The sequence below is a fragment of the Mobula hypostoma genome, chromosome 8 (assembly GCF_963921235.1).
Source record: "Mobula hypostoma chromosome 8, sMobHyp1.1, whole genome shotgun sequence".
NCBI lineage: Eukaryota > Metazoa > Chordata > Chondrichthyes > Myliobatiformes > Myliobatidae > Mobula > Mobula hypostoma.
In genome coordinates, this window is record NC_086104.1 from 158,068,455 (window position 1) to 158,095,780 (window position 27,326).

At 47.5% G+C, this 27,326-nt stretch overlaps 2 protein-coding genes across 3 annotated transcripts in view; both read right to left on the reverse strand.

The window, feature by feature from the left end:
• The window catches only part of sorbs3 (sorbin and SH3 domain containing 3), a 93,123-nt gene extending 65,853 nt beyond the window's left edge, over positions 1-27,270 (reverse strand). Inside the window, exons 1-4 of one of the 2 annotated variants that reach the window (XM_063057208.1) lie at positions 27,115-27,270; positions 10,977-11,105; positions 4,310-4,368; positions 2,058-2,300 (exon numbers count right to left, since the gene is read on the reverse strand). In XM_063057208.1, the coding sequence (XP_062913278.1) occupies positions 2,058-2,300; positions 4,310-4,321 (255 nt within the window). In that variant the 5' untranslated portion in view covers positions 4,322-4,368; positions 10,977-11,105; positions 27,115-27,270. Of the gene's footprint in view, positions 1-2,045; positions 2,301-4,309; positions 4,369-10,976; positions 11,106-27,114 lie in introns of both variants that reach the window. The other variant, XM_063057207.1, reaches the window with a different exon arrangement.
• LOC134351118 (serine/threonine-protein phosphatase 2B catalytic subunit gamma isoform-like) overlaps positions 17,878-27,326 on the reverse strand; it is a 94,606-nt gene continuing 85,157 nt past the window's right edge. Inside the window, exon 13 of the mRNA XM_063057213.1 lies at positions 17,878-20,008. Coding sequence (XP_062913283.1) covers positions 19,998-20,008 — 11 coding nt within the window. The 3' untranslated portion in view covers positions 17,878-19,997. The remainder of the gene's footprint in view (positions 20,009-27,326) is intronic.

Genomic DNA, 27,326 nt, shown 5'->3' on the forward strand with positions numbered 1-27,326 from the left:
TTGTAACAATGAAATACAACAACCGGCAAGCCACATTGGGCTTGTATGTGGTAAAAACAGGAGGGCCAGCATTGTGGGGTCGTGAGAGGCTGAGACAGCTACAACTTGATTGGAGATCCATCCACTATTTACATGCCACATCTCCTGCAATAGTGTCTACTGAAAGTGAATTAAGAAAGGTACTAGATGATGTCACAGCAGTGCTCAAAGATGGCATTGGAAAGCTCAAACATATCAAGGGTAAGACAGTGTTAAATGACAATGCCACACACAAGTTTTACAAAGCCTGTCCAGTTCCTTATACCATCCATGATGAAGTAGCCAGTCAGCTCGATCACATGGAGGCTGAAGGAATTCTTCCGAGGTTGAGTGGAGCCCACGGGCAACACCGATGGTCCCAGGAGCCAAGGAAAATGGGTCTGTCAGGACCTGTGGTGATTTTAAGGCCATCATTAACGCAGTGCTAGAAGTATAGATCAGTACCTTCTGCTCAGGATAGAGGATATCTTTGCAAACTTTTCTGGAGGGAAACACTTCAGCTAGTGGACTTAGTTGAGACCCACCTACAAGTGGAGGTGGAAGAAGAGTCCAAACTGTTTCTCAGCAGAAGCTCTCACAAAGGGTTTTATCACTGTAATAGGCTTATTTTCAGAGTCGCATCAGCACCTGTACTCTGGCAGAAAGCTATGGATCAGGTGCTGCAGGGCTGCCCAGGCACTCAGTGTTACCTGGATGACATCATTGCTCCTGGTATGGATGACAAAGAACATCTCCAAAATCTCAAGACAGTGCTAAAAAGATTAGAAGATTATGGGCTCAGAGTACAATGCAACAAATGTGAATTCTTTAAAACAAGCATCACTTACTGTGGTCACACCATTGACACACAAGATTCACACAACTGTGCTGAGAAAATTCAAGCCAAAGTCCTGTCACAGACGCGGTCCTTTCTAGGATTTGTTAATTACTATAACAGGTTCCTGCCAAACCTGGCTACTGTGCTCCACCCCTTGAATTCATTTCTACAGATCAGGAAGGAATGGCCATGGACAAAGTAGTGGCAGGTGGCTTTCCAAAAGACAAAAGAAATGATGATGTCAGACACTGTCCACTCGCTGGAATTTAGAAGGATGCGGGGGTGGGGGGGATAACAGTGAAACCTTTCGAATGTTGAAAGGCCAAAATAGGGTAAATGTGGAAAGGTTTCCCATGGTGGGAGAGTCTAGGACAAGAGGGAACAGTCCCAAGATAGAGGGGCATCTATTTAAGACCAATATGCGGAGAAATTTCTTTAGCCAAAAGGTGGTAAATTTGTGGAAATTATTACCACAGGCAACTGTGGAGGCCAGGTCATTGGGTGTATTTAAGGCAGAGCTTGATAGATTCTTGACACAGCATCAAAGGCTAGGGGGAGAAGGCTGGGAAGTGGGGCTGAGGAGGGGTAAAAAAAGATCAGCTACGATGGAGTGGTGGAGCAGACTTGATAGGCCAAATAGCCTAATTCTGCTCCTGTGTCTTATGGTCTTACGGAGAAGGGGAACTCATGGTTGGGAAAAGGGGAAGGGAGAGGGAGGGAGTGGGAAGCACGAGAGAGACATTCTGTAACGATCAATAAACCAATTGTTTGGAATGAAATGACCTTGCCTAGTGCCTCAGGACTGGGTGTGTCTGCACCCACACCACCCTCACCCCTGGCTCTCCTTCTCTGCCACCTGTCCCTCACCCCTCCCACAGTGCTCCACCCTCGCCATTCCCAACATCCTTTGCTCCCACCAGATTTACAAATTCGTTCTCCTCTCCACATTGACAAATACATTACTGTACAAAAGTCTTAGGGACATATATATACCGTAGCCAGGGTGCCTAAGACTGTATATATATTGTGTTTTTTTATTATTGTGCTCTTTATCTTATTGTGTTTTTTGTGCTGCATCACATCTAGAGTAACAATTATTCTGTTTTCCTTTACACTTGACATCTTGAATCTTGAATGAATTGTGGCCCAGTGTTATAGTCGCAGATCAGTTGTGTAGTCAGAGGCTGACCTCTGTTCCTACCTGCGATGGTTCAGACTGGTTGAGGCTGCCTGTTGCTGGGGCCACTGGGAGAACCTTATTCCGCTCTGTCTGAAGCCCACCGGAGGCGAAGGCACTGACTGCAGGGGGGTCAAGACGGGACTGGCTGACCAGGTCTGAACGTGGAGCTGTCAGTTTCAGGAATGTTCCGCTTGCTTGTTCCGCCAACTGGAAAGGCATGTGCTTGGAAATCAGGAATATTTTGTTCTGCGATGCGGGAGCATCCTGTGAAAAGATGGGAGTTAGGGGTTGATGTGACTGAAGGAGTGACAAGCTATTAGTCAGTCAGTTCTGATCGGGTGGGGGTGGGTTGCTGTTTCCTTTAACTTTTTAACAAAACTTCCAACAACTCTTGCCATCTGGTGTTTCTGAACTTTGCCATCCTGACCTTTCACCTGAGAGAGGACACTGGTCCTGGATTCACTCCCCATATGTCAGAGATGGATTCAACCCCAATCCCATCCTACCCTCCACAGCTCCTGCCTAACATTGTCGTAATGGAGATTTTGGAAAGTCATCAAAGACTCTGGCAAATTTCTACAGATGTACCCTGGAGAGCTTTCTAACTGGTCACGTCACCGTCTGGTATGGCGGGGACCAACGTACAGGATTGGAAGAAGCTGCAGAAAGTTGTGAACTCAGCCAGCTCCATCAGGGGCACAAATCTCCCTCACCATCGAGGACATCTTCAAAAGGCGATGCCTCAAAAAGGCAGCATCCATCATTAAGGACCCCCACCACCCAGGACATGCCCTCTTCTCATTGCCACCATCAGGGAGGAGGTACAGGAGCCTGAAGACCCACACTCAATGTTTCAGGAACAGCTTCTTCCCCTCCACCATCATATTTCTGAATAGACAATGAACCCACGAAAACGACTTCAGTATGTTATTGTTCTCTCTTTGCACTAATTTAAATTATCTATATATATATATTTCTGATTATAATTTATAGTTTTTATGTATTGCCCTGTACTGCTGCAGCAAAACAACACATTTCACAACATTTACTAGCGATACTAAGTGAGCACTTTGGAAGCAATGACCATAACAAGTGAATTTAAAGGTAACGTGCAGGGCTAACCTGTCACACAGAGTGTGGTAGGTGCCTGAACTGGGTGCACAGGGGTAGTAATGGAAGCTGGCAGTTTGGTGGGGCCTTTAGACAGATGAATATGAAGGGAATGGAGGGATATGGGTGACACACAGGAGGAGGACATCAAGACTGGCACATTATGGGCCAAATGGCCTGTCCCGTACTGTACTTGGCTATGTTCTGTATATCATTCTGAAAGCTTTATGATTTATGCTTGGGTGAAGGTGCTGAGGGCAGAGATTTACCAGGATGCTGCCTGGATTAGTGAGCATGTTTTAAGAGGATAGATTGAGTGGGTGAGGGCTTTTCCCTTTGGAGTGAAGGAGGTTGAGAAGTGACTTGATAGAGGGGAACAAGATGATAAGAGGCAGAGACCGAGTGGACAATCAGAGACTTTTTCCCAGAGTGGAAATGGTTAATCTGAGGAGGAATAATTTTAAGGTGGTTAGTGAATAATAGTGGTCTGTTTTTTTACACAGAGAGTGATGGGTGTATGGAATGCTTGGTGCCTTGAATGGAGGTGAAGGAAGATGTAAATGGGCACTTTGACTGTTTGCAGGGATAACTGCTGGGAGGCAGAATAGTGGGATTAGGAGATTAGTGAGATTAGTTTAGTGTTTACAGTGCAGTGCAGTGACAGGGCTAATAGATAGAGGGGGTGTGGGAGCTAACTAGAATGGTTGATTAGATTAACGGCCTAGGGGAAGAATTTTTAAACTGGTGTGTAGTTTTTGTTTTAATTACCCTATCGCACTTTCCAGAAGGGAGCTTTTGGAAAAGGCATCTTGCTGGGTGGGTTGTGTCCGCAATGATTTTCCCTCCCGCTTCCTTGACCCGGACACACACAAATCCTGCAGTGATGACCTTTTGTGCTGTCCTGACAGTTTGTTTGTAGTTTTCGTATATTGTGAGAAGCTGGAATCACCAAACCAGACAGTAATGGCCGATGTGAGAATGGTCTCCATGGTGACAGTGTAGAATTACACCAGGGTGTTTTGGGGACAACGGAATCACCAACCCAGACAGTAATGGCTGATGGGAAGACACTCTGTATGGTGACAGTGTAGAATTGCACAAGGAAGGAATGTTTCACTGAGGAATACCTGCAATAAACACCTGAGCCTGAGGTATTCGCTTACCTGTGACTGCATGGTGTGGAGTCCAGTGGGTATTCCTGGTCCCAGGCTCTGTCACAAACCTGTCCAGAGTTAAAGTGAAGGGGTAAATATAAGAATGTAGTAAAAAACAAAGTCATAAACATCTCCACATCCCCGTCCAACACATACCAACCCCAGTCAGGCATGGAGTGTGGGAGGCTGCAGCCCCCATCCGCATATCTGAAAGGGAAGCTCCCCAGCTTCTGACAGCACCTTAGCCCTAATTCTCTTCACCTTTGGTCATCCAGTGCGGGGTGGGGGGAGGGGAGAGGGGGAGGCACTAGTTAACCTGTTCACGGGGCTGGCTGGCTGGATAGCTATCTGGAGGGCAGCAGAGGCTTCTGTCTGGACTGACTGAATAACTATCTGTTTGATCTGGAGACGGGCAGTGGAGAATTCCCCCTGGACTGACCAGATAATTACCCATGGGCCCTGGAGGACAGTGGAGAATTCCCCCTGGACTGACTGGATAGTTACCCGCGGGCCCTGGAGATGGGCAGTGTGGGTTCCCTCTGGACTGACTGATGGGCAATGTTCAGCGGGTTTGTCTGTGTCCAGGTCGCTGTGGAAAAAGAACACGCAGCGCCCACAGGTAACACAGAGGTGTCCGGAGACTATTGGGCACCACAGGAGATAAATGCCATCCTCAATGAAGATGGGAATGTGTTAGTTTAAAAAGTTCAAAGTTTCAGGTAATGTATCATCAAAGTACATATATGTCACCATGTACAATCCTGCGACTCATTTTCTTGCAGGCATATGCAATAAATCCATAGAATAATAACCATAACAGAATCAATGAAAGATTGCACGAATTTCGGTGATCAACCAGAGAGCAGAAGACAACAAACTGTGTAAATACAAAAATTAATAATAATAATAATAATAATAATAAATAAATGGGCAATAAATACTGAGAACATGAGATGAACAATCCTTGAAAGTGAGCCCATAGGTCATGAGAACAGTTCAGTGGTGAGGGCAAGTGAGGTCTGAGTGAAGTTATCCCCCTTGGTTCAAGAGCCTGATGGTTGAGGGGTAATAACTGTTCCTGAACCTGGAGGTGTGGGACCTGATGGTTGAGGGGTAATAACTGTTCCTGAACCTGGTGGTGTGGGACCTGATGTCTGAGGGGTAATAACTGTTCCTGAACCTGGTGGTGTGGGACCTGATGTCTGAGGGGTAATAACTGTTCCTGAACCTGGTGGTGTGGGACCTGATGGTTGAGGGGTAATAACTGTTCCTGAACCTGGTGGTGTGGGACCTGATGGTTGTAGGGTAATAACTGTTCCTGACCCTGGTGGTGGGGGACCTGTGGCTCCCTGATGGCAGCAGCGAGAAGAGAGTATGTCCTGGGTGGTGGGGATCCCTGATGATGGATGCAGTTTTCCTTCGACAGTGTTAGTTATGATTCACCTGATTTTTGCTTGTAATAGGCAAATACAGAATACACAATAGGCAGTTTGAATTTATAATCAACATATATTTGTAAAAAATGTCAGGCAGTTAAAAAACAAAGGATAATTCGCACAGCAGGAGAGTTCTGACCACAGGGGGGAGACAAGAAGCCAGTGTGCCCAGCAGTCAGATGGTTCATGTGGACACTCAGTTTAATGGCTTTGTTTTCAGTTTTAACCTGGGTTAGAAACCAGAACTTCGACAGTGTTTGAATCTTGCTTCATCCTCTGTCACTCGGGCCGGGGTAGGGAGACGCTGGGGAGACCTCTCAGTCCAAGTCCGAAGGGAGCTGTCTGTAACCTGCTATGTTGAGTATATTTAAAGTGGAGGTCGATAGACTTGGTTAGTCAGAGCATCAACAGTTCCAGGGAGAAGGTGAGAGAATGGGGTTCAGAGGGAAAATAAATCAGCCATGATGGAATGGAAGAACAGACTCGATGGACCGAATGGCCTAATTCTGCTCCTGTTTCTCATGCCACCTTGGGGCATTGCTCATTCACAGGGATATCCAAATAAAATTCTCCTTTTGATCCGCACGCCTTGGTTTATCCACTTAAAATCCAAGGCCTTTTCCCTGTTTTAATGCCAGATTGGTAGCACACAGTGAATGGATTTTACAGTTCCTCCTTGCAGAGTGGCTGGGAAGGCATTAATGATTAAATTGAATCAGTGACTTGGCGTAGAACTAAATTTAGCAATAATTGCCTTGTTTGGTCAGTCACTAATGTGAGCATTATCCTAAATCAGAAACGTACACTCAGTGGCCACTTTGTTAGGTACCTCCTATACTAGGCCTCTGAATGTATATTCATGGTCTTCTGCTGCTGTAGCCCAACCAGCCCGAGGTTCGACATGTTGTACGTTCAGAGATGCTCTTCTGCACATCACTGTTGTAACATGTGGTTATATGAGTTACTGTCACCTTCCTGTCAGCTTGAACCCGTCTGACCCTTCTCCTCTGACCTCTCTCATTAACAAGGCGTTTTCACCCACAGAACAACCGCTCACTGATTTTTTTTTGTTTTTTGCACCATTCTCTGTAAATTCTAGGGAGTATTGCAGGTGAAAATCCCAGGAGATCAGCAGTTCCTGAGACACTCAAACTGCTCTGTCTAGCACCAACAATTATACCATGGTCGAAGTCACTTAGATCACATTTCTTCCCCATTCTGATGTTTGGTCTGAACAACAATTGAACAACTTGACCACGTTTGCATACTTTTTGCATTGAGTTGCTGCCACATGATTGGCTGATTAGATATTTGCATTAACGAGCAGGTGTACAGGTGTTCCTGATAAAGCGGCCGCTGAGTGTGATTAAAATTGCCTGTGCAGAACAAAAATCCTGATGACGAGTCTTGGCCCAAAATGCTGGCTGTTCATTCCTCTCCATAGATGCTGCCTGACCTGCCAAGTTCCTCCAGCATTTTGTGTGCGTCACTCAGAATACAAGTACCCATGTGGGGATTCTTGATATCTGAACCTTCTCATGTGTCATCCCGCTCTCAGATGGCTGAGCTCCACCATAAGGCTGACAAGGTGGAAGTTATTGGAATCGCTGAAGAACATGGATAGAACATTTGCTGATTGGCAGGAGGTGAAGAATGGGAGTAAAGAGGGCTTTTTCTGGTTGGCTGCCGGTAACTAGTGGTGTTCTGCATGGGTTGGTATTGGGACCGATTATTTTCATATTATATGCCAATGATTTGGATGATGGAATTGATGGCTTTGTGGCCAAGTTTGCAGATGATATGAAGATAGGTGGATGGATAGGTGTTGAGGAAGCAGGGTGGTTGCTGAAGAACTTAGACATATTGGGAGAACGCGCAAGGAAGTGGCAATAGGATACAGTGTAGGAAAGTGAATGGTCACTAAGGAACAAAGGCATGAACTATTTCCTAAATGGGGAGAAAATCCAAAACTCCGAGGTGCAAACGGTCTTGGGAGTCATCATGCAGGATTCTCTAAAGGTTAAGTTGCAGGTCAAGTCAGTGGTAAGGAAGGCAAATATAATGTTAGCACTCATTACAAGAAGACTCGAATACAAAAGCAAGATGAGGCTTTAAAGCAGTGGTCAGACCATACTTGGAGTATTGTGAGCAGTTTCTGCCCATTAACTACGAAAAGATGTGTTGCCATTGGAGACAATCCAGAGGAAGTTCATGAAAAATGATTCCAGGATTGAAGTGGTTAACAGATGAGGATCACACACAAACTGCTGGAGGAACTTAGCAGGTCAGGCAGCATCTATGGAAAAGAGTACAGTCAACATTTCAGGCCAAGACCCTTCACCAGGACTGGAGAAAAAAATGATAGGAGTTGAGTTGAAAGCTGGTGGGAGGGTAGGGAGAAACACAAGGTGATAGGTGAAATCGGGAGGGGGAGGAGGGGTGAAGTAAAGAGCTGGGAAGTTGATTGGTGAAAGGGATACAGGGCTGGAGAAGGGGGAATTTAATAGGAGAGGACAGAAGGCCATGGAAGAAAGAAATGGGGGGAGGAGCACCAGAGGACAATGGGCAAACCAGGAGATGAGGTGAAAGAGGAAAATGGGAATGGGAAAATGGTAAAGGATGGGGGGAGGCATTACCAGAAGTTTGAGATATCGAAGTTCATGCCAACAGGTTGGAGGCTACCCAGGTGGAATATAAGGTGTTAATCCTCCAACCTGAGTGTGGCCTCATCGCAACAGTAGAACATAGAACATAGATATCTACAGCACATTACAGGCCCTTTGGCCCACAATATTGTGCCGATCATGTAACCTACTCTAGTAGAGGAGGCCATGGACTGACAAGTCGGAATGGGATTGGGAAGTGGAATTAAAATGGGTGGCCACTGGGAGATCTCACTTTTTCCGGTGGACAGACCATAGGTGCTCAGTGAAGTGGTCTCCCAATCTATGTCGAGTCTCAGCAATATACAGGAGGCCACACCGGGAGCACCAGATACAGCAGATGACCCTGACAGACTCACAGGTGAAGTGTCGCCTCACCTGGAAGGACTGTTTGGGTCCCTGAATGGTAATGAGGGAGGAGGTATAGGGGCAGGTGTAACACTTGTTCAATGGGGCGAGACCCGAAACGTTGACTGTTTACTCTTTCCATAGATGCTGCCTGGCCTGCTGAGTTCCTTCAGCATTTTGTGTGTGTTGCTTGGATTTCCAGCATCTGCAGATTTTCTCATCTTAACATACACGGAGCATTTGACAGCTCACCAGTGTTTAGAAGAATGATAGAGATCTCATTGAAACCTATCAAATATTGAAAGACTAGAAAGAGTGTGTGTAGGGAGGATGTTTCCTATAGCGGTAGGTTCTAGGACCTGAGGACACACCTTCAGGGAAATGGACATCCCTGTAGGTCAAAGAGGAGCAGGAATTTCCTTAGCCAGAGGATGGTGAATCTGTGGAATTCATTGTCATAACCAGACAAGTCATTGGGTATAATTAAAGCGGAGATTGATAGGTTTTTGATTAGTAAAGGCATCAAAGGTTATGGAGCAAAGAGTGAAGAATGGGGTTGAGAGGGAAAGTATGATCAAATGGCTGAGAAGACTTGAAGGGTTGAATGGCCTAATTCTGTTCCTATGTCTTATGGTCCAGAGGAGGTTCATGCGAATGATTGTGGGGATGAAAGGGTTATTATGTGAGAAGCGTTTGATGACTCTGGGTATATGGAAGAATGAGGGCAGACTCACTGGGCAAAGTGGCCTATTTCTACACCTACGTCTTGTGGTCCAATGGAATATGGGCCAAACACTGGGAAATGGGAATAATTTAGATGGGTCAGCATGGAGCAGTCGGGCTGAAGGGCCTACTCCCATACTGTATCGCTCTATAATTGTTGTCAAGATCTCTCTGCCTGTACAATTCTGGCAACTTGCATCTCCATTGTTAATTGCCCCACTATCAGATTCTAACTGGGTGTATAACTGTGGGCCCCTCATCACTAAAGTTCAGCAACAGGGTGATCCCTTTGATCTCTTTCAGTGTGCTTTTGTTCCAATTGTCCTCCATCACCCAGGACATGCCGTCTGCTCTTTACTGCCATCAGGGAGGAGGTACAGGAGCCTGAAGATGCACACTCAATGTTTCAGAAACAGCTTCTTCCCCTCTGTCAGCAGATTTCTGAACGGACATTGAACCCACAAACACTACTTCAATATTCTTGCTCTGTTTTTGCCTCATCATCATTATTGTGTGTTGTTTTGTATGACGTGGGCAATCATGGTCTCATGACCATGACCATGATTGTTCTTGGCAAATTTTTCTACGGAAGTGGTTTGCCATTGCTGCCTTCTGGGCAGTGTCTTTACAAGACAGGTGACCCCAGCCATTATCAATACTCTTCAGAGATTGTCTGCCTGGCGTCAGTGGTCACATAACCAGGACTTGTGATATGAACCAGCTGCTCGTACGACCGTCCACCACCTGCTCCCATGGCTTCACGTGATCCTGATCGGGGGCTAAGCAGGTGCTACACCTTGCCCAAGGGTGACCTGCAGGTTAGCGGAGGGAAGGAGCACCTCACACCTCCTTTGGTAGAGACGTATCTCCACCTCAGCACCCATTTATTTTTCTCGATTTAATAATTTAATTTTTATCTATATATTTGATAGTTTTATTATTATGTATTGAACTGTACAGCTGCTGCAAAACAAATTTCATCATACATGCTGGTGATATTAAACCTGACTCACATTTGGATTCTTCCATGTAAAATTTGTGTTTAGATTGAGCGTTTTCCTCCAAGAGAACTCACATCCTTGTCGTAGGGTTTGGAGGCTTGTGTGGCTCAATGACCCGGAGAGCTATGTTGGCTGGAGTCAGGCTTTACGCTTTGGCTCTTGGTAGGGTCACCCATGCCAAACAGGTCAAAGGGTAGAGACCAGATGAAGAGTGGTCCACCGGTCCTCCAGGTTCAGGGGTTCAGCTCAGGGCTAACAACCCTGACTGGTAAAACAAAACTCTTACAGAAACAGCAATGAGGAATCCTTCTGCATCTGAGTGCGACGGTATTCCTGAGTCTCCACCCGGGACTTGTGTGACTGACAGTGAAAGCTGAGAGGAGGCGACTGGCATGATGAAGGAAGCCCTGAACACTGTCAGAGGTGGGCGAGCTTCATTGCTGCCCTAAACAGCAGCGGTGTAATGGGCAGAAAGTAATTACGTTTCCTAGTGAACGCTGCTTACCTGACGCTGGGTGCCAGCGATGCTGCTGCGAGCACAATCCTTGTCGCACCTGTGCACGCACGTTGACCATTAACTTGACTTCGAACACTCGGAATCAGTTTGTTCTCTCAGAACTCCAGGAAACTTCCCCTTCAGCAAGGATCATATACACAATGAACAGTAGGCATTGCAGGGTTAATATTAGTCATAACCAAAACGATACCGTCGGAGAAAGAGTTAATTAGTTTTTGCTAGTGAGTAAATAACTGTGTGTTTACACTTTGTTCATGTCTAAAGCAGAGCATGATACTGAACATTTCTGCACTGTGTCTAGATGAGTGAGATTGCACTGTGTAGTTCAGTGCAGTCTGTGTTTCTGGGATTGCACTGTGTAGTTCAGTGCAGTCTGTGTTTCTGGGATCGCACTGTGTAGTTCAGTGCAGTCTGTGTTTCAGTGGGATCACACTGTGTAGTTCAGTGCAGTCCGTGTTTCAGTGGGATCACACTGTGTAGTTCAGTACAGTCTGTGTTTCAGTGGGATCGCAGGTGTGGTTCAGTGTGGTCTGTCGATGACGGGGTTAAGCCTGTATACGGCAGTGTGGTCTGTCGATGACGGGGTTAAGCCTGTATACAGCAGTGCAGTCCGTGTTTCAGTGGGATCGCAGGTGTGGTTCAGTGTGGTCTGTCGATGAGGGGGTTAAGCCTGTATACAGCAGTATGGTCTGTCGATGACGGGGTTAAGCCTGTATACAGCAGTATGGTCTGTCGATGATGGGGTTAAGCCTATATACGGCAGTGTGGTCTGTCGATGATGGGGTTAAGCCTGTATACGGCAGTGTGGTCTGTCGATGACGGGGTTAAGCCTATATACGGCAGTGTGGTCTGTCGATGATGGGGTTAAGCCTATATACAGCAGTGTGGTCTGTCGATGACGGGGTTAAGCCTGTATACAGCAGTGTGGTCTGTCGATGACGGGGTTAAGCCTGTATACAGCAGTATGGTCTGTCGATGATGGGGTTAAGCCTATATACAGCAGTGTGGTCCGTCGATGACGGGGTTAAGCCTGTATACAGCAGTGTGGTCTGTCGATGACGGGGTTAAGCCTGTATACAGCAGTGTGGTCTGTCGATGACGGGGTTAAGCCTGTATACAGCAGTGTGGTCTGTCGATGACGGGGTTAAGCCTATATACAGCAGTGTGGTCTGTCGATGACGGGGTTAAGCCTATATACAGCAGTAGGGTCTGTCGATGACGGGGTTAAGCCTGTATACAGCAGTATGGTCTGTCGATGACGGGGTTAAGCCTGTATACAGCAGTAGGGTCTGTCGATGATGGGGTTAAGCCTGTATACGGCAGTGTGGTCCGTGTTTCAGTGGGATTGCAGGTGTGGTTCAGTGTGGTCTGTCGATGACGGGGTTAAGCCTGTATACAGTAGTATGGTCTGTCGATGACGGGGTTAAGCCTATATACAGCAGTGTGGTCTGTCGATGACGGGGTTAAGCCTGTATACAGCAGTATGGTCTGTCGATGACGGGGTTAAGCCTATATACAGCAGTGTGGTCCGTCGATGACGGGGTTAAGCCTGTATACAGCAGTGTGGTCTGTCGATGACGGGGTTAAGCCTGTATACAGCAGTGTGGTCTGTCAATGACGGGGTTAGGCCTATATACAGCAGTGTGGTCTGTCGATGATGGGGTTAAGCCTATATACAGCAGTAGGGTCTGTCGATGACGGGGTTAAGCCTGTATACAGCAGTATGGTCTGTCGATGACGGGGTTAAGCCTATATACAGCAGTAGGGTCTGTCGATGATGGGGTTAAGCCTGTATACGGCAGTGTGGTCCGTGTTTCAGTGGGATTGCAGGTGTGGTTCAGTGTGGTCTGTCGATGACGGGGTTAAGCCTGTATACAGCAGTATGGTCTGTCGATGACGGGGTTAAGCCTGTATACAGCAGTGTGGTCTGCAGCTGATTCATTGTGCCCATCTTTACTATGTTGTTTTTCCAAGATATTTCTCCCACAACTCTGTCATTCCCATTGGTTGGATCCGGGAATTGTGTACAGATTTCCAAAGGGCAGGATTACTCATTCTTTTCCATCACACCAGGCCAAACCACACTGTCCCGTTGCCAAGAAACTTTGCTTACTTGGAGAACGATCCTGGGATGCCTGAGACCAGAAGGGGGGGGGGGGGGCGACTGAGTCACCAATTCTTCAGCTGACAAGGCAGTAAGAAAGAATCCTTGGGCTCACGGGCTCAGGGCACCCTGCTGGCTTTACAATCACATTCTACAGTTACACACTGTTCTCATGTTGGCAATTATTCAGGCAGGACAGACAACGGAGATTTGGTGTTTCTTGCTTACTTGGATTGTCAGAAGGCCTCCACACTCAGGCTGCAGGAGCAACATCTCATATTCTATCTGGTAGTCCCCATCCTGATGGCTTGAACTTCTGACTGGTAATCTTGTCCCCTTCCCTTCTCTGCTGTTCCATTCCCCATTCCACTTACACTCCCACCCCATCCTTCTCTTCTCCTCACCTGCCCTGCTCATTCCCCTCCTCCTTCCCTTTCTCCCATGGTCCACTCTCTTCTATCAAATTCCTTCCACCTATCACCTCCCAGCCTCTTACTTCAACCCTCCCTCCCAACTTCTCCCCTCACCTGCCTCACCTGCCTCACCTATCGCCTGCCCATTTGAATTCCTCCCCCTCCCCCACTTTCTTATTCCCCCTTCCTCTCCACTCCTGAGGGTCTTGGCCCAAGAGGTTGACTGTTTATTACTTTCCATCAATGCTGCCCGACCTGCGGAAGAGGACGCCGCGGAGCGAACAGCTCGGTCTCTCGGAAGGACTGTTTATGTACCTGGAAGGTGAGGAGGGAGAGGGTGAAGGGATCTATGCTGCACAGGAGAGTGGGCAGGAGGATGGTTGTTGGAAAGGGAGGGGTAAAACGTGAGAGATGGTGGCAGGGAAGGTGTTGCTGGTGGTGGAGACATCTTGCTGAAGGTCAGGGCGCTGTGCTCTGAGTACAGCAACAAAGACAGGTGACTCCTGTGGATTTCGGGTTGTTCCAAGTCCGTGGGTCCCGGAACTGGATGTCCGTGTGAGTAGGAAGCAGGGGGGCCAGTCAGTCGGCAAGCTTGCAGTTGGGGGTAACGTCATCGGCTGGTCTAGGGGTTGACAACAAAGATCAAAGCCTGAAGTTTGATCGGACATCTGGAAGTCAAAACTCAGTGCCCGAAGCCTGGAGCCCTGTCCTATTGGTTGGGTGGGAGAGAGTAAAGGGCAAACACAAGGAATTCTGCAGATGCTGGAAATTCAAGCAACATACATCAAAGTTGCTGGTGAACGCAGCAGGACAGGCAGCATCTCTAGGAAGAGGTACAGTCGACGTTTCAGGCCGAGACCCTTCGTCAGGACTAACTGAAGGAAGAGTGAGTAAGAGGGGCCTGTTTTGCTGTTGTTGCCTATAGTGCCCTGTGTTGTTCTGCCAGGCATGTGGGTATGCTATGTTGGCACTGGAATTTGTGGTGACACTTGCCCCCAGCACAACCTTGGGTTGTTAACGCAAACGACACATTCTGCTGTATGTTTCAATGTACATGTGATTAGTAAATCTGAGATCACGGAGGATGTTTTGGAGGCGGGTGGGCGGAGGGAGAGGGAGGGGGCGAGGGAACCCTCCCCATTCTTGGTCTTGGAGGTGAGAGTGGTGTGAGAGCCCTGCAGAGAGGAAGTGTGGCGAAGAGAGAGCCCTGCCATTCAAGGCAGAGAGGATGTTAGGATTTACGATAGAAGTTTCTCAGAAACAGAATCCGTTTATTATCACTGGCATGCAGCATGTCTTTGTTCTCCTTCCGGTGAGCAAATCCTCCCACCCCTTTCTCTATTCCCCACTCTGACCTTTCACTTCTTCTCACCTGCCCATTACTTCCCCTGGGTCCCTTCTCCTTCCCTTTCTCCTCTGGTCAACTCTCCTTTCCTACCAGATTCCTTCCTTTTACCTTACCCACTCGCTCCACCTGGCCTCACCTATCAGCTTCCAGCTGGTCTCCTTCCACTCCCCCCACCTTTTTTATTCTGGCAACTTCCCCCTTCCTTCTCAGTTCTGAAGAAGCATCTTGGCCCAAAGTGTCGACTGTTCACTATTTTCCACAGATGCTGCCTGACCTGCTGAGTTCCTCCAGCATTTTGTGTGTGTTACTCTGGATTTCCAGCATCTGCAGACTTTCTTGTGTTTGCGATGTCACGAAATGTGTTGTTTTTGGGCAGCAATACATTTCGTTCATTTGTTATGTGCTTTCTATGACCATGATTGCTCTAGGCAAATTTTTCTACAGAAGTGGTTTGCCTTTGCCTTCTTTGGGGCAGTGTCTTTACAAGAGGCCATTTCCAGGGTGGGGGCTCACTAATTGTCGAAATGAGCAGAGGGCATGTCCTGGGAGGTGGAGGTCCCTAATGATGCACAGGAGAAAACAAGCACGGTCTTAAGCAGTCTCTTCATCAGAACAGGTTCCAAAGGAAGGGAGAAACAAAGGACTGGACAGTCTTGCCTGGAAACAGGGTGATGGTGGGGGCTGTGGATTTTGCCATGTTACCTATGAGAGAATGAAATACAAATAGAATACATTGAATGCACTCAGCAGTTGGGAAGCAGCGTTAATATTTCAGGTTGAGGATCTGTTCTCCTTGTGGTTTTTATGCATTTCCTTTGCTGAATGTGCCTGTAATAGACAGGATTGTAATACAGTAGACATTGGTCACACACCTGAAATGGGAATAAGAAGTCAGGAAGGGAAAGGGAGGAATTCCCAGGGACCATGGGAGATCAGCATGGAAGCTGGTCACCGAGGGACTGAGGTGTTCCTCGGTGTCAATATCTCAGAGGACCCATCTTGGGCCCTACATATTGATACAATTATAAAAGAAGTCACCGTATATCTAATTAGCAGATTAAGAAGATTTGTTCTGTCACTGAAGACTCTGGAAAATTTCTACAGATGTACAGTGCAGAGCATTCTAACTGGTTGCTTCACCATCTGATAGGGGGTGGCCACTGCAGGATTGGAAAAATCTGCAGAAAGTTGTAAACTCCATCATGGGCACTAGCCTCCCCAGCATTGTGGACATCTTCAAAAGGCCATGCCTCAGAAAGGCGGCGTCCACCATTAATGACTCCCAACACCCAGGACCTGCCCTCTTCTCATTACTACCATCGGGGAGGAGGTCCAGGAGCCTGAAGACACACACCCAATGATTCAGGAACAGCTTCTTCCCCTCCGCCATCAGATTTCTGAATGGACACTGAACCCAGGAACACTACCTCACTGCTTTTTCCTCTCCTTTTCAGTACTTATTTACTTTTTATTTTTCTTATTGTAATTTAACATAAATATTAATGTACTGCTGCCACAAACCAACAAATGTCACAACATATGTCGGTGACAATAAACCTGATTCTGATTCTGATCTTGAGGTCTGTGTGAGTGCAAGAGGTCACACAAACGTAGCCATCAGGTACAGCAGGTGTGAAACAAGGACCAACCATTTCACATACCCCACAAAGAGACTAATCCTATGTGAGTTCCCACAGATTAGATTTGGAGAAAGTGTTGGGAGTTGAAGGAGGAATTGTTTATGAGTTGAACCAGGCAGGGCAACGGGTTGGATTTTTGTCCAGGGAGGAAGTCGAGGGTTTACTCGGGACTCTGCGGTGTGGGGTGACGGGTTGGATATCTGTCCAGGGAGGAAGTCGAGGGTTTCCTCAGGACTCTGCAGGGTGGAACTCAGCAAGCCAGACAGTATCTGATCGAGGGAGTGGGTAGAGACCTCTCCCCTCTTTCTTACCAATCCTGGTGAAGGGTGGGGTTGCTGCCTGACTCACTGAGTTGCTCCAGAACCACGCGTGCAGCTCCAGAGCTACAGGGATGTTTATTTAATTAATTTATTTACTTAGAGATAGTGCGCAGAACAGACCCTCCCGGCCCAACAAGCCACACTCCAGCAGCAGTCCCCGGTTTAACCCTAGCCTAATCACTGGACAGCTTACAATGAACAATTAACCTACCAGTCCTGGTGACGGGTTTCGGCCAGAAATGTCGACTGTACTTTTTTTCCATCAATGCTGCCTGGCTTGCTGAGTTCCTCCAGCATTTTGTGTGTGTTGCTAACCGGTATGTCTTTGGACTGTGCGAGGAAATGGGAACACCCGGAGGAAACCCGCACGCTCACAGGCAGAATTGAACTCTGAACCCTGATGCCCCAAGCTGTAATAGTGTCGCGTGTCGGGGGAAGGAGAATTACTATGCTCTCGGAGTCCTACTGCCTCCTCACTTTCTTGTCATTCATCTTGTTTCAAACTCCTGGGAGTGCACATCTCACGCAAGGTCTCATGGTCCCAGAACACATCCTACAGAGTCAGGTAAGCTCACCGATACCTCTACTTCCTGAGGAGGCCAAAGAGAGCTGGACTTTGCACATCTATACTCAGGTCATTCTACAGACGTGCAGTAGAGAGCGTCCTGACAATCTGTATCACTGCCTGGTACAGAATCTGCACTGCGAAGGACAGGAAGGCTCCACCATGGGTAATCAAAACAGCTCAATGCATCCCCCACCATCAAGGACAATAATGCAGAAAGGTGCTGGGAAAAGCCCACCCACCCTGCTCATGGACTGTTTGTCCCATTTCCATCAGGGAGGAAGCTACATGGGATCTACGCCAGGACCACTAGACTCAAAAACAGTTACTTTCCCTAAGCAATAAGGCTAATCATCACCTCCACCCACCAACCCACCCCACCACACCCCCAACCACCACTACTTTATCATTTCCTATCAGAGTCACCTTACGTACAGACACTCCTGCACCTAGTGTCAGTTGATGGACGTACAATCAATCTTATGTATTTATATTTATTGTGTTTTTTTAATTATTTCTGTGTTCTTTATCTCATTGCATTTTTTGTGCTGAGAAACAATTGTTTCATTCCCCTTCACACTTGTGTACTAGAACTGACATTAAGCCATCTTGAACAAGCTGCCAGTGCAAGTGGTGCATGCAAGCTTGATTTCAACGTTTAAGACAAGTTTGGACTGGTACATGGATGACAGGGGTATGGAGGGTCCCCATGCAGATCAATGGGAGTAGGCAATTTAAATGGTTTAGCATGGACTAGATGAGCCAAAGGGCCTGTTTCTGTGCTGTACTTCTCCATGGCTCTAGAATCTTGAATTTAAAGGCCACACACACATGCATGCACGCAAACACAGACACACTTGTGTGCAAAGAAGTTCCTTGTTCACACTGTGTTTATGGAGTAAACATAATAAGTACAATAAACATTAGATTAGATTAGACACGCAGTCCTCTTTTATCCTAATTTAGTAATGCATGCATTAAGAAATTATACAATATTCCTTCGGTGTGATATCACAGAAACACAGGACAGCCTGAAACTAACAAAAACCATATAATTATAACATATAATTACAACAGTGCAACAATACCATAACTTGATGAAGAACAGGCCATGGCACAGTAAAAAAGTTCAAAGTCTCTCGAAAGTCCCACATCTCACGCAGATGGGAGAAGGAAGAAAACTCTCCCTGCCATGCCCGACCACAGTCTGACTCTGAGTCATCTGAAAACTTCGAGCTCTGATCAACCCTCCGACACCGAGTACCGAGCGCCATCTCTGCCGAACACTTCAACCTCAGCCTCGGTCGCCAGCAGCAGGCAAAGCCGAGGATTTGGGGCCTTCCCTCCGGAGATTCTTGATCGCACAGTAGCAGCGGCAGCGAACCTGGCATTTCAGAAATTTCTCCGGACGTTCCTCTGTGCTCTCAGGTCTGTCAGAGCTCGATGAGCTGAGTTCCTCTGGTTTGGGCATTCGAATGGAAGGGCTCACAGACTGTGGTTACAGTACAGTATATTTAAGACTGAGATGAGGGGGGTTGAATTTCTTCCCTCAGAGGCTGCTGATCCTGCAGAGTTCTACACCTCGGATGTCTGTGGAGACCAAGTCACCGAGTATATCTTTGGGAAGAGGTATATTTCTGGGAATGAGAGGGGGTGGGGGATGGGAGAGCTGGAACATGGTAATGATAGAAAAGATCACATTGGTGGTGGCATCTGTTAGTCTCGCAAGACCATGAATCTGCGCCTGGAAAGGTTTTCCAGGGCACAGGCCTGGGCAAGGTTGTATGGAAGACTGGCAGTTGCCCAAACAGCAAGTCTCCCCTCACCACGACACCGATGTTGTCCAAGGGAAGGGTAAGGGCCGATATAGCTTGGCACCAGTGACGTTGCAGGAGTTGCCAGAATGAGGTTGAAGGCAACGTCGGACTGCCTTAGGGACTCCAGCTCCGGATTTGTCCTCAGGATTTACTCCCAAAGCCTTTCCCATCAGTGGGTATGGCTGCAAGGCAGCGGAGGTTTGAAAGCAGAGTTTTCCCTCTCTTAGATGGACTGCCTTTCCAGGCTGACGAGTGCCATCTACCCGAAGCACTGGGCTTTAAGGCGCCAGGACCCACCTTCACCCCTTCTCCTGTCATTAGAAACACTTCTGCTGGGTTTAGAGGCTAAGCCACACAAGAAGGCCAGGAGTTAGACTTGGTTGTCAGAGGCTACTTGAGGTGCATGCAAGATCACACTAGTGTCCACATTAAACGATGAAGGAGGGTCGAAAGCTGAATCCTCACCAACCCCAATCCTATTTCTATATTTCTGAGGTGCCTCACCATCACCTCCTCACGGCATTTTGGAAAGGCCTTGCCACTGGGAGAGTGAGATCCTCAAGCAACAAGTTCAAGGTTCAAGGTTCAAGGTTCAAGACTGTTTAATGTCATTTCCAATAGACGTGTGTATTGATTATTAACTGAGGTCATGGTTACTGAGACACATTAGCAAGCAATGCCCTGTGAACAATAAAACTTCTCACAAACTAGGTAACTAGTTAACTAATTTTAAGCACAAGCGATTCTGCAGTCACTGGCGATCCAGAGAAACACACAGAAAATGCTGGAGGAACTCAGCAGGTCAGGGAATATCTGTGGAGGGGAATAAACAGTCAACACGAGAAAATCTGCAGATGCTGGAAATTCAAGCAACACACACAAAATGCTGGTGAACGCAGCAGGCCAGGCAGCATCTATAGGAAGAGGTACAGTCGACGTTTCAAGCCGAGACTAACAGGAAAAAGAGATAGTAAGAGATTTGAAAGTGGGAGGGGGAGGGGGAGATCCAAAATGATAGGAGAAGACAGGAGGGGGAGGGATGAAGCCAAGAGCTGGACAGGTGATTGGCAAAAGGGATACAAGGCTGGAGAAGGAACGGGAGGCTTGGGGAGAAAGAAAGGGGGAGGGGAGCACCAGAGGAAGATGGAGAACAGGCAAGGAGTATTTGTGAGAGGGAAAGGGAGAGAAAAAAAATAATAATAATAAATTAAGAATGGGGTAAGAAGGGGAGGAGGGGCATTATTGGAAGTTAGAGAAATCAATGTTCATGCCATCAGGTTGGAGGCTACCCAGACGGAATATAAGGTGTTGTTCCTCCAACCTGAGTGTGGCTTCATCTCGACAGTAGAGGAGGCCATGGATTGACATCGGAATGGGAATGGGACATGGAATTAAAATGTGTGGCCACTGGGAGATCCTGCTTCCTCTGGCAGACAGAGTGTAGGTGTTCAGCGAAGCGGTCTCCCAATCTGCGTCAGGTCTCATATATTGGTATTGGGGGTAGGGTAGTGACATGGATAGAAAATTGGTTGGCAGACAGGAAACAAAAAGTAGGGAATAACGGGTCCCTTTCAGAATGGCAGGCAGTGACTAGTGGGGTACCACAAGGCTCGGTGCTGGGACCGCAGCTATTTACAATATACATTAATGATTTAGATGAAGGGATTAAAAGTAACATTAGCAAATTTGCAGATGACACATAGCTGGGTGGCAGTGTGAAATGTGAGGAGGATGTTATGAGAATGCAGGGTGACTTGGACAGGTTGGGTGAGTGGGCAGATGCAGTTTAATGTGGATAAATGTGAGATTATCCACTGTGGTGGCAAGAACAGGAAGGCAGATTACTATCTGAATGGTGTCAAGTTAGGAAAAGGGGAAGTACAACGAGATCTGGGTGTCCTTGTTCATCAGTCACTGAAAGTAAGCATGCAGGTACAGCAGGCAGTGAAGAAAGCTAATGGCATGCTGGCCTTCATAACAAGGGAAATTGAGTATAGGAGCAAAGAGGTCCTTCTGCAGTTGTACAAGGCCCTGGTGAGACCACACCTGGAGTATTGTGTGCAGTTTTGGTCTCCAAATTTGAGGAAGAACATTCTTGCTATTGAGGGAGTGTAGCGTAGGTTCACGAGGTTAATTCCTGGGATGGCGGGACTGTCATATGTTGAAAGATTGGAGCGACTGGGCTTGTATACACTGGAATTTAGAAGGATGAGAGGGGATCTGATGGAATCATATAAGATTATTAAGGGATTGGACACGCTAGAGGCAGGAAACATGTTCCTGATGTTGGGGGAGTCCAGAACCAGAGACCACAGTTTAAGAATAAGGGGTAGGCCATTTAGAACGGAGTTGAGGAAAAACTTTTTCACCCAGAGAGTTGTGGATCTGTGGAATGCTCTGCCCCAGAAGGCAGTGGAGGCCAAGGCTCTGGATGCTTTCAAGAAAGAGTTAGATAGATCTCTTAAAGATAGCGGAGTCAAGGGATATAGGGAGAAGGCAGGAACAGGGTACTGATTGTAGATGATCAGCCATGATCACAGTGAATGGTAGTGCTGGCTCGAAGGGCTGAATGGCCTACTCCTGCACCTATTGTCTATTGTCTTTCCCTCTCACAAATACTCCTTGCCTATTCTCCATTTTTCTCTGGTGCTCCCCTCCCCCTTTCTTTCTCCCTAGGCCTCCCGTCCCATGATCCTCCCCCTTCTCCAGCCTGGTATCCCTTTTGCCAATCAACTTTCCAGCTTTTAGCTTCATCCCTCCCCCTCCTGTCTTCTCCTATCATTTCGGATCTCCCCCTCCCCCTCCCACTTTCAAATCTCTTACTAGCTCTTCTTTCAGTTAGTCCTGACGAAGGGTCTCGACCCGAAACGTCGACTGTACCTCTTCCTATAGATGCTGCCTGGCCTACTGCGTTCACCAGCATTTTGGGAATAAACAGTCGATGTTTCAGGCTGAGACCCTAAGTGGCCTATTAACCAGAGTCCACTGCATTTACATACTAATCTCTCAATTCCTGGACTAGATCTAACCTGTAACTTATTCCTGGAGTATCAGTTACTTTACATATAAACACCTGAACACATAAATTAGATCCCAGTGTGAAATTCACTCCTGGATACTTTTATTGCAATAGTTCAGCACCCAAGCACTCTGATTAGGCTTCAGACATTAACACACTCCCAGGATTATGCAATTCTTTGTATACATTTCCAAGACCATCAGTTAGATTATAGTCTAAAGGCACTTGGACTATTGTGAGCAGTCTTGTGTCCCATATCTAAGAAAGAATGGGATGGCATTGGAGACGGTCACGAGAATAATCCCGGAAATGAAAGGGTTAACATATGGGGAGCATTTGATGGCTCTGGGCCTGAACTCACTGGAGTTTAGGAGATCTCATTGGAACATATCAGATATTGAAAGGTCTAGATGGAGTGGATTTGGAGAAGATGTTTCCTATAGTGGGGCAGTCTAAGACCAGAGTGTACAGCCTCAGAGTCGAAGAACGTCCATTTAGAACGGAGATGAAGAGAAATTTCTTTAGCCAGAGGGTGGTGAATCTGTGCAATTCACTGCCACAGGCAGCTGTGGAAGCCAAGTCATTGGGTATATTAAAGCAGAAGTTGACAGTTTCTTAATTAGTCAGGGCATCAAAGATAATGGGGAGAAGGCAGGGGAATAGGGTTGAGAGGCATAATAAATCAGCCATGGTGGGCCACACAGCCTAAACACTACTGTGTCTGACAGTCGACCAGCAGGTGTGTCACTGTGCTTGCGTATCAAACATTGGGATGACAGGATTGCCTTCCAAACTGCCACTCACTCAGCTGTATTGCCACTGAGTCATACAGCCATGGTACGGAGCACAGGAACTGGGACATTGTGTTATAGCTGTACAAGACATTGGTGAGACCACGCCTGGAACATTGTCTGCACTTTTGGTCACTCAGCTACAGGAAGGATGTTATGAAGCTGGAGATGGACAGAAGGGATTCACAAGGATCTTACTGGGACTAGGAGACTGGGATAAAGGGAGTCAGGACAGGTTGGGACTTTAACCCCTGTAGGAGGCAGAGGGGTGACTGTATGGAGGTTTATAAAATCATGAGGGGCAGAGGTAGGGTGGGTGGTCACAGTCTTTGTCCTAGGGTATATCGGCGCTCTGGTAGCATAGTGGTTAGCGCAACACTATTACAGCTGGGGGCGTTCCAGAGTTTGGAGTTCATTTCCGGCACCGTTCCGTAAGAAGTCTCTTTAGAGTGTGTCGGTTTTCCCTGGGTGCTCTATTGCCTCCCACAGAGACGTGCCGGGTAGGTTAACCGGTCACTGTAAATTGTCTCGTGATTGGGTTAGGGGTAATTGAGGTTGTGGGCTTTCTGGGATGGCGTGACTGAAAGGCCCAGATGGGCCAACTCCGCACTCTATCACTAAATAAAACAATAACAAAGTATACCCAGAATGCCTGGATTGGAAATGGTGCGTGTAATTCAATCCAGATTAGTTTTCCTTATCACAACTACGTGGAAACGTACAATGAAATGTATCATTTGTGTTAACAACCAACAAACCAACACACCCAATGATAGTCCTGACGAAGGGTCTCGGCCTGAAACATCGACTGCACCTCTTCCTACAGATGCTGCTTGGCCTGCTGCGTTCACCAGCAACTTTGATGTATGTTGCTTGAATTTCCAGCATCTGCAGAATTCCTGTTGTTTACACCCAATGATAGGCTGCCCCAGCCTGCAAGAGCCACCATGCATCTCAGTGCCAACACAGCAAGCCCACAATGTTCAACAGAACAACTAAATAAACTCCTTTTCCATCATACCAGCTTCCAAGGGGACCACAACCTTGTCGTGGTTTGGGGGGCTTGTGTGCCCCAAAGATCCAGAGAACTATAAGACAGTAAGACTATAACACACAGGAGCAGAATTAGGCCATTCAGCCCATCGAGTCTGCTCCGCCATTCCACCATGGCTGATCCCAGATCCTACCCAACCCCATACACCTGCCTTCTCGCCACATCCTTTGATGCCCTCTCCAACTAGGAAGCTATCAATTTTCGCTCTAAATATACCCACGGTCTTGGCCTCCACAGTTGGTTGTGATCGTGCTTTCCACAGACTTACTACTTGCGGGCTAAAAAAATCCTCCTTACTCTCTTCTGAAGAGTCACCCCTCAATTTTGAAAGCTGCCAAACACTCCTCATATGTTAATCCCTTCATTCCCAGAATCATCCTCACGAACCTTCTCTGGACTCTCTCCAATGACAACAGATCCTTAATGAGATACGGCGCCCAAAACTGTTGACAACACTCCAAGTGCAGCCTGATTAGTGTCTTATAAAGCCTCAGCATTACCTCCTTGTTTTTATATTCTATTCCCCTCGAAATGAATTCCAACATTGCATTTGCCTTCTTCATCACAGACTCAACCTGTAAATTAACCTTCTGGGGTCTTGCATGAGGACGCCTAAGTCCCTTTGCACCTCGGATGTTTGAATTTTCTCCCCATTTAGATAATAGTCTGCACTTTTGTTCCTTTTACCAAAATTGCATTATCATGCATTTCCCCACACAGTATTCCATCTGCCACTTTTTTGCCCATTCTTCCAATTTGTCTAAGTCCTTCTGCAATCACATTGTTTCCTCAGCACTACCTACCCCTCCAGCTATCTTCGTTTCAACTGCAACCTTTGCCACAAAGCCCTCAATTCCATTATCTAAATCGTTGACAAACAATGTGCAAGCTAGCGGTCCCAATACTGACCCCTGCGGAACACCACTAGTCACTGGCAGCCAACCAGAAAAGGCCCTTTTATTCCCACTAAAATCACCCAAACTAGCAAGCGACCAGAAACCAGAAACACATCACAACGTGATCCACAGAGCCCAACCCACAAACCTCAGCGATTAAACCTTGTCCAAGATCCGGGACTCCGGTACCATCCTCCAACAGAATCGAGAGAGAGAGAGAGACAGCATTTGATACAGCGGACTTCCTCCAGGAGCAGTCAGTGAGAGGGAGAGTGTGGGGGAAGAGAGAGATAGTGTCAGACACAGACATCTTCCTCCGGGAGCAGTCAGTGAGACGATGGTAGACAACACTGAACACCTTTTGCTCTCGCCTCGATGATTTCAATCTTCCCTGACAGTTTAATCAGTGAGAGACGGAGTCGATCGTGGGCTCGCGCCCCATCGCCAGGCTTCTTGTTCCCACACATCACAGAACGGGCCCTTCAGCCCGACTGCCCATTCCAGCCAAGATGCCCATTGGTTGGTCTCGTTTGCCAGCATCGGGCCCAACCTTTCCAATCCAAATGTCTTTGAGAGTTATTATAATAATTGTCTCAGTCTTTTCACATAGATACCCCCTCTGTGTAAAACAAAAGTTGCCCCTCAAGTTCCTGTTCAGTCTCTCCCCTCTCACCTTGTCGAGTTCTCTTGCTCAGCTCCATCCCCGCTTGTCTTCCCTGTAGCAGGCTGATCCAAACTGAACACAATATTATAAATGTGGCCTCGACAACATCTTATAGAACTGTAGCATAACAGCCAGCCTCCGCACCCAGTGCCCAGAGTGAGGAAGGCTGGTCTGCCGGTAACCCCACTCTGAATGAACCACGTGCTTGTACTGGGGCGCCACTGCAATGCAGTGGTCAGTGAGACTGACAGCCACTCTACCCCTCTCCTCCCTCCACACCGAGGATCTCCATCAGGCCAGTCACTCAAACCGCCAGCAACCGCGAAGCATTACCGAGTGCCATAGATTGAAGACATCTCTAACAGGCACACACACACACACACACACACACACACACACACACAGTGTGTGACGAAGACACACCCTGTCACACACACAGTGTCACGAAGACACACCCTGTCTCACACACAGTGTGACAAACACACAACCTGTCACACACACAGCGTCACACAGACACAACCTGTCACACACACAGTGACACAGAGACACACCCTGTCACACACACAGTGTGACAAACACACAACCTGTCACACACACAGTGACACAGAGACACACCCTGTCACACACACAGTGTCACGAAGACACACCCTGTCACACACACAGTGTGACAAACACACAACCTGTCACACACACAGTGTCACAGAGACACAACCTGTCACACACACAGTGACACGGAGACACACCCTGTCACACACACAGTGTCACGAAGACACAACCTGTCACACACACAGTGTCACGAAGACACACCCTGTCTCACACACAGTGTGACAAACACACAACCTGTCACACACACAGCGTCACAGAGACACAACCTGTCACACACACAGTGACACGGAGACACACCCTGTCACACACACAGTGTGACAAACACACACCCTGTCACACACACAGCGTCACAGAAACACAACCTGTCACACACACAGTGACACGGAGACACACCCTGTCACACACACAGTGTGACAAACACACACCCTGTCACACACACTGTGTCACAGAGACACAACCTGTCACACACACACAGTGACATAGAGACACACCCTGTCACACACACAGCGTCACAGAGACACACCCTGTCACACACACAGCAACACAGAGACTCACCCTGTCACACACACTGTGTGACAAACACACACCCTGTCACACTTACAGTGTGACTGAGACACATCCTGTCACACACACAGTGTCACGGACACACACCCTGTCACACACAGTGTGACTGAGACACACAGTGTGAGGAACACACTCAGTGTGACAGACACTAACTTTGACACACTGCAGTTTAACATGTCTTGGACAGATTTTGTTCATTAGTCTGTCGGATTCCTGGCAATAAGGATGTTGTGACCCTGCCAAACACATTTTTTACCCGACCAGCAGTGGAAACCATAAAAAAATTCCCTCTGTGCCCTTAATTGTGGATAAAATATTGACTTACAGTCGCTGTGGCGAAGCCTTCGTAGGCAATGAGTGTTTGCCTTCCCAGTCCTGAATCTGTGGATTCCTCCTGCACTTAGGCTAAAGTCCTCCGAGCAAGTTCAGCTTTTGACTGGAGCTCTGTTCTGTCACTCAGTAAGGTCAGTCTGGGGGCGTGTATATGTGATGTGTGAAAGGCGGGGGGGCGGAGTAGAGAGGAGGGAGGAGAGAGGG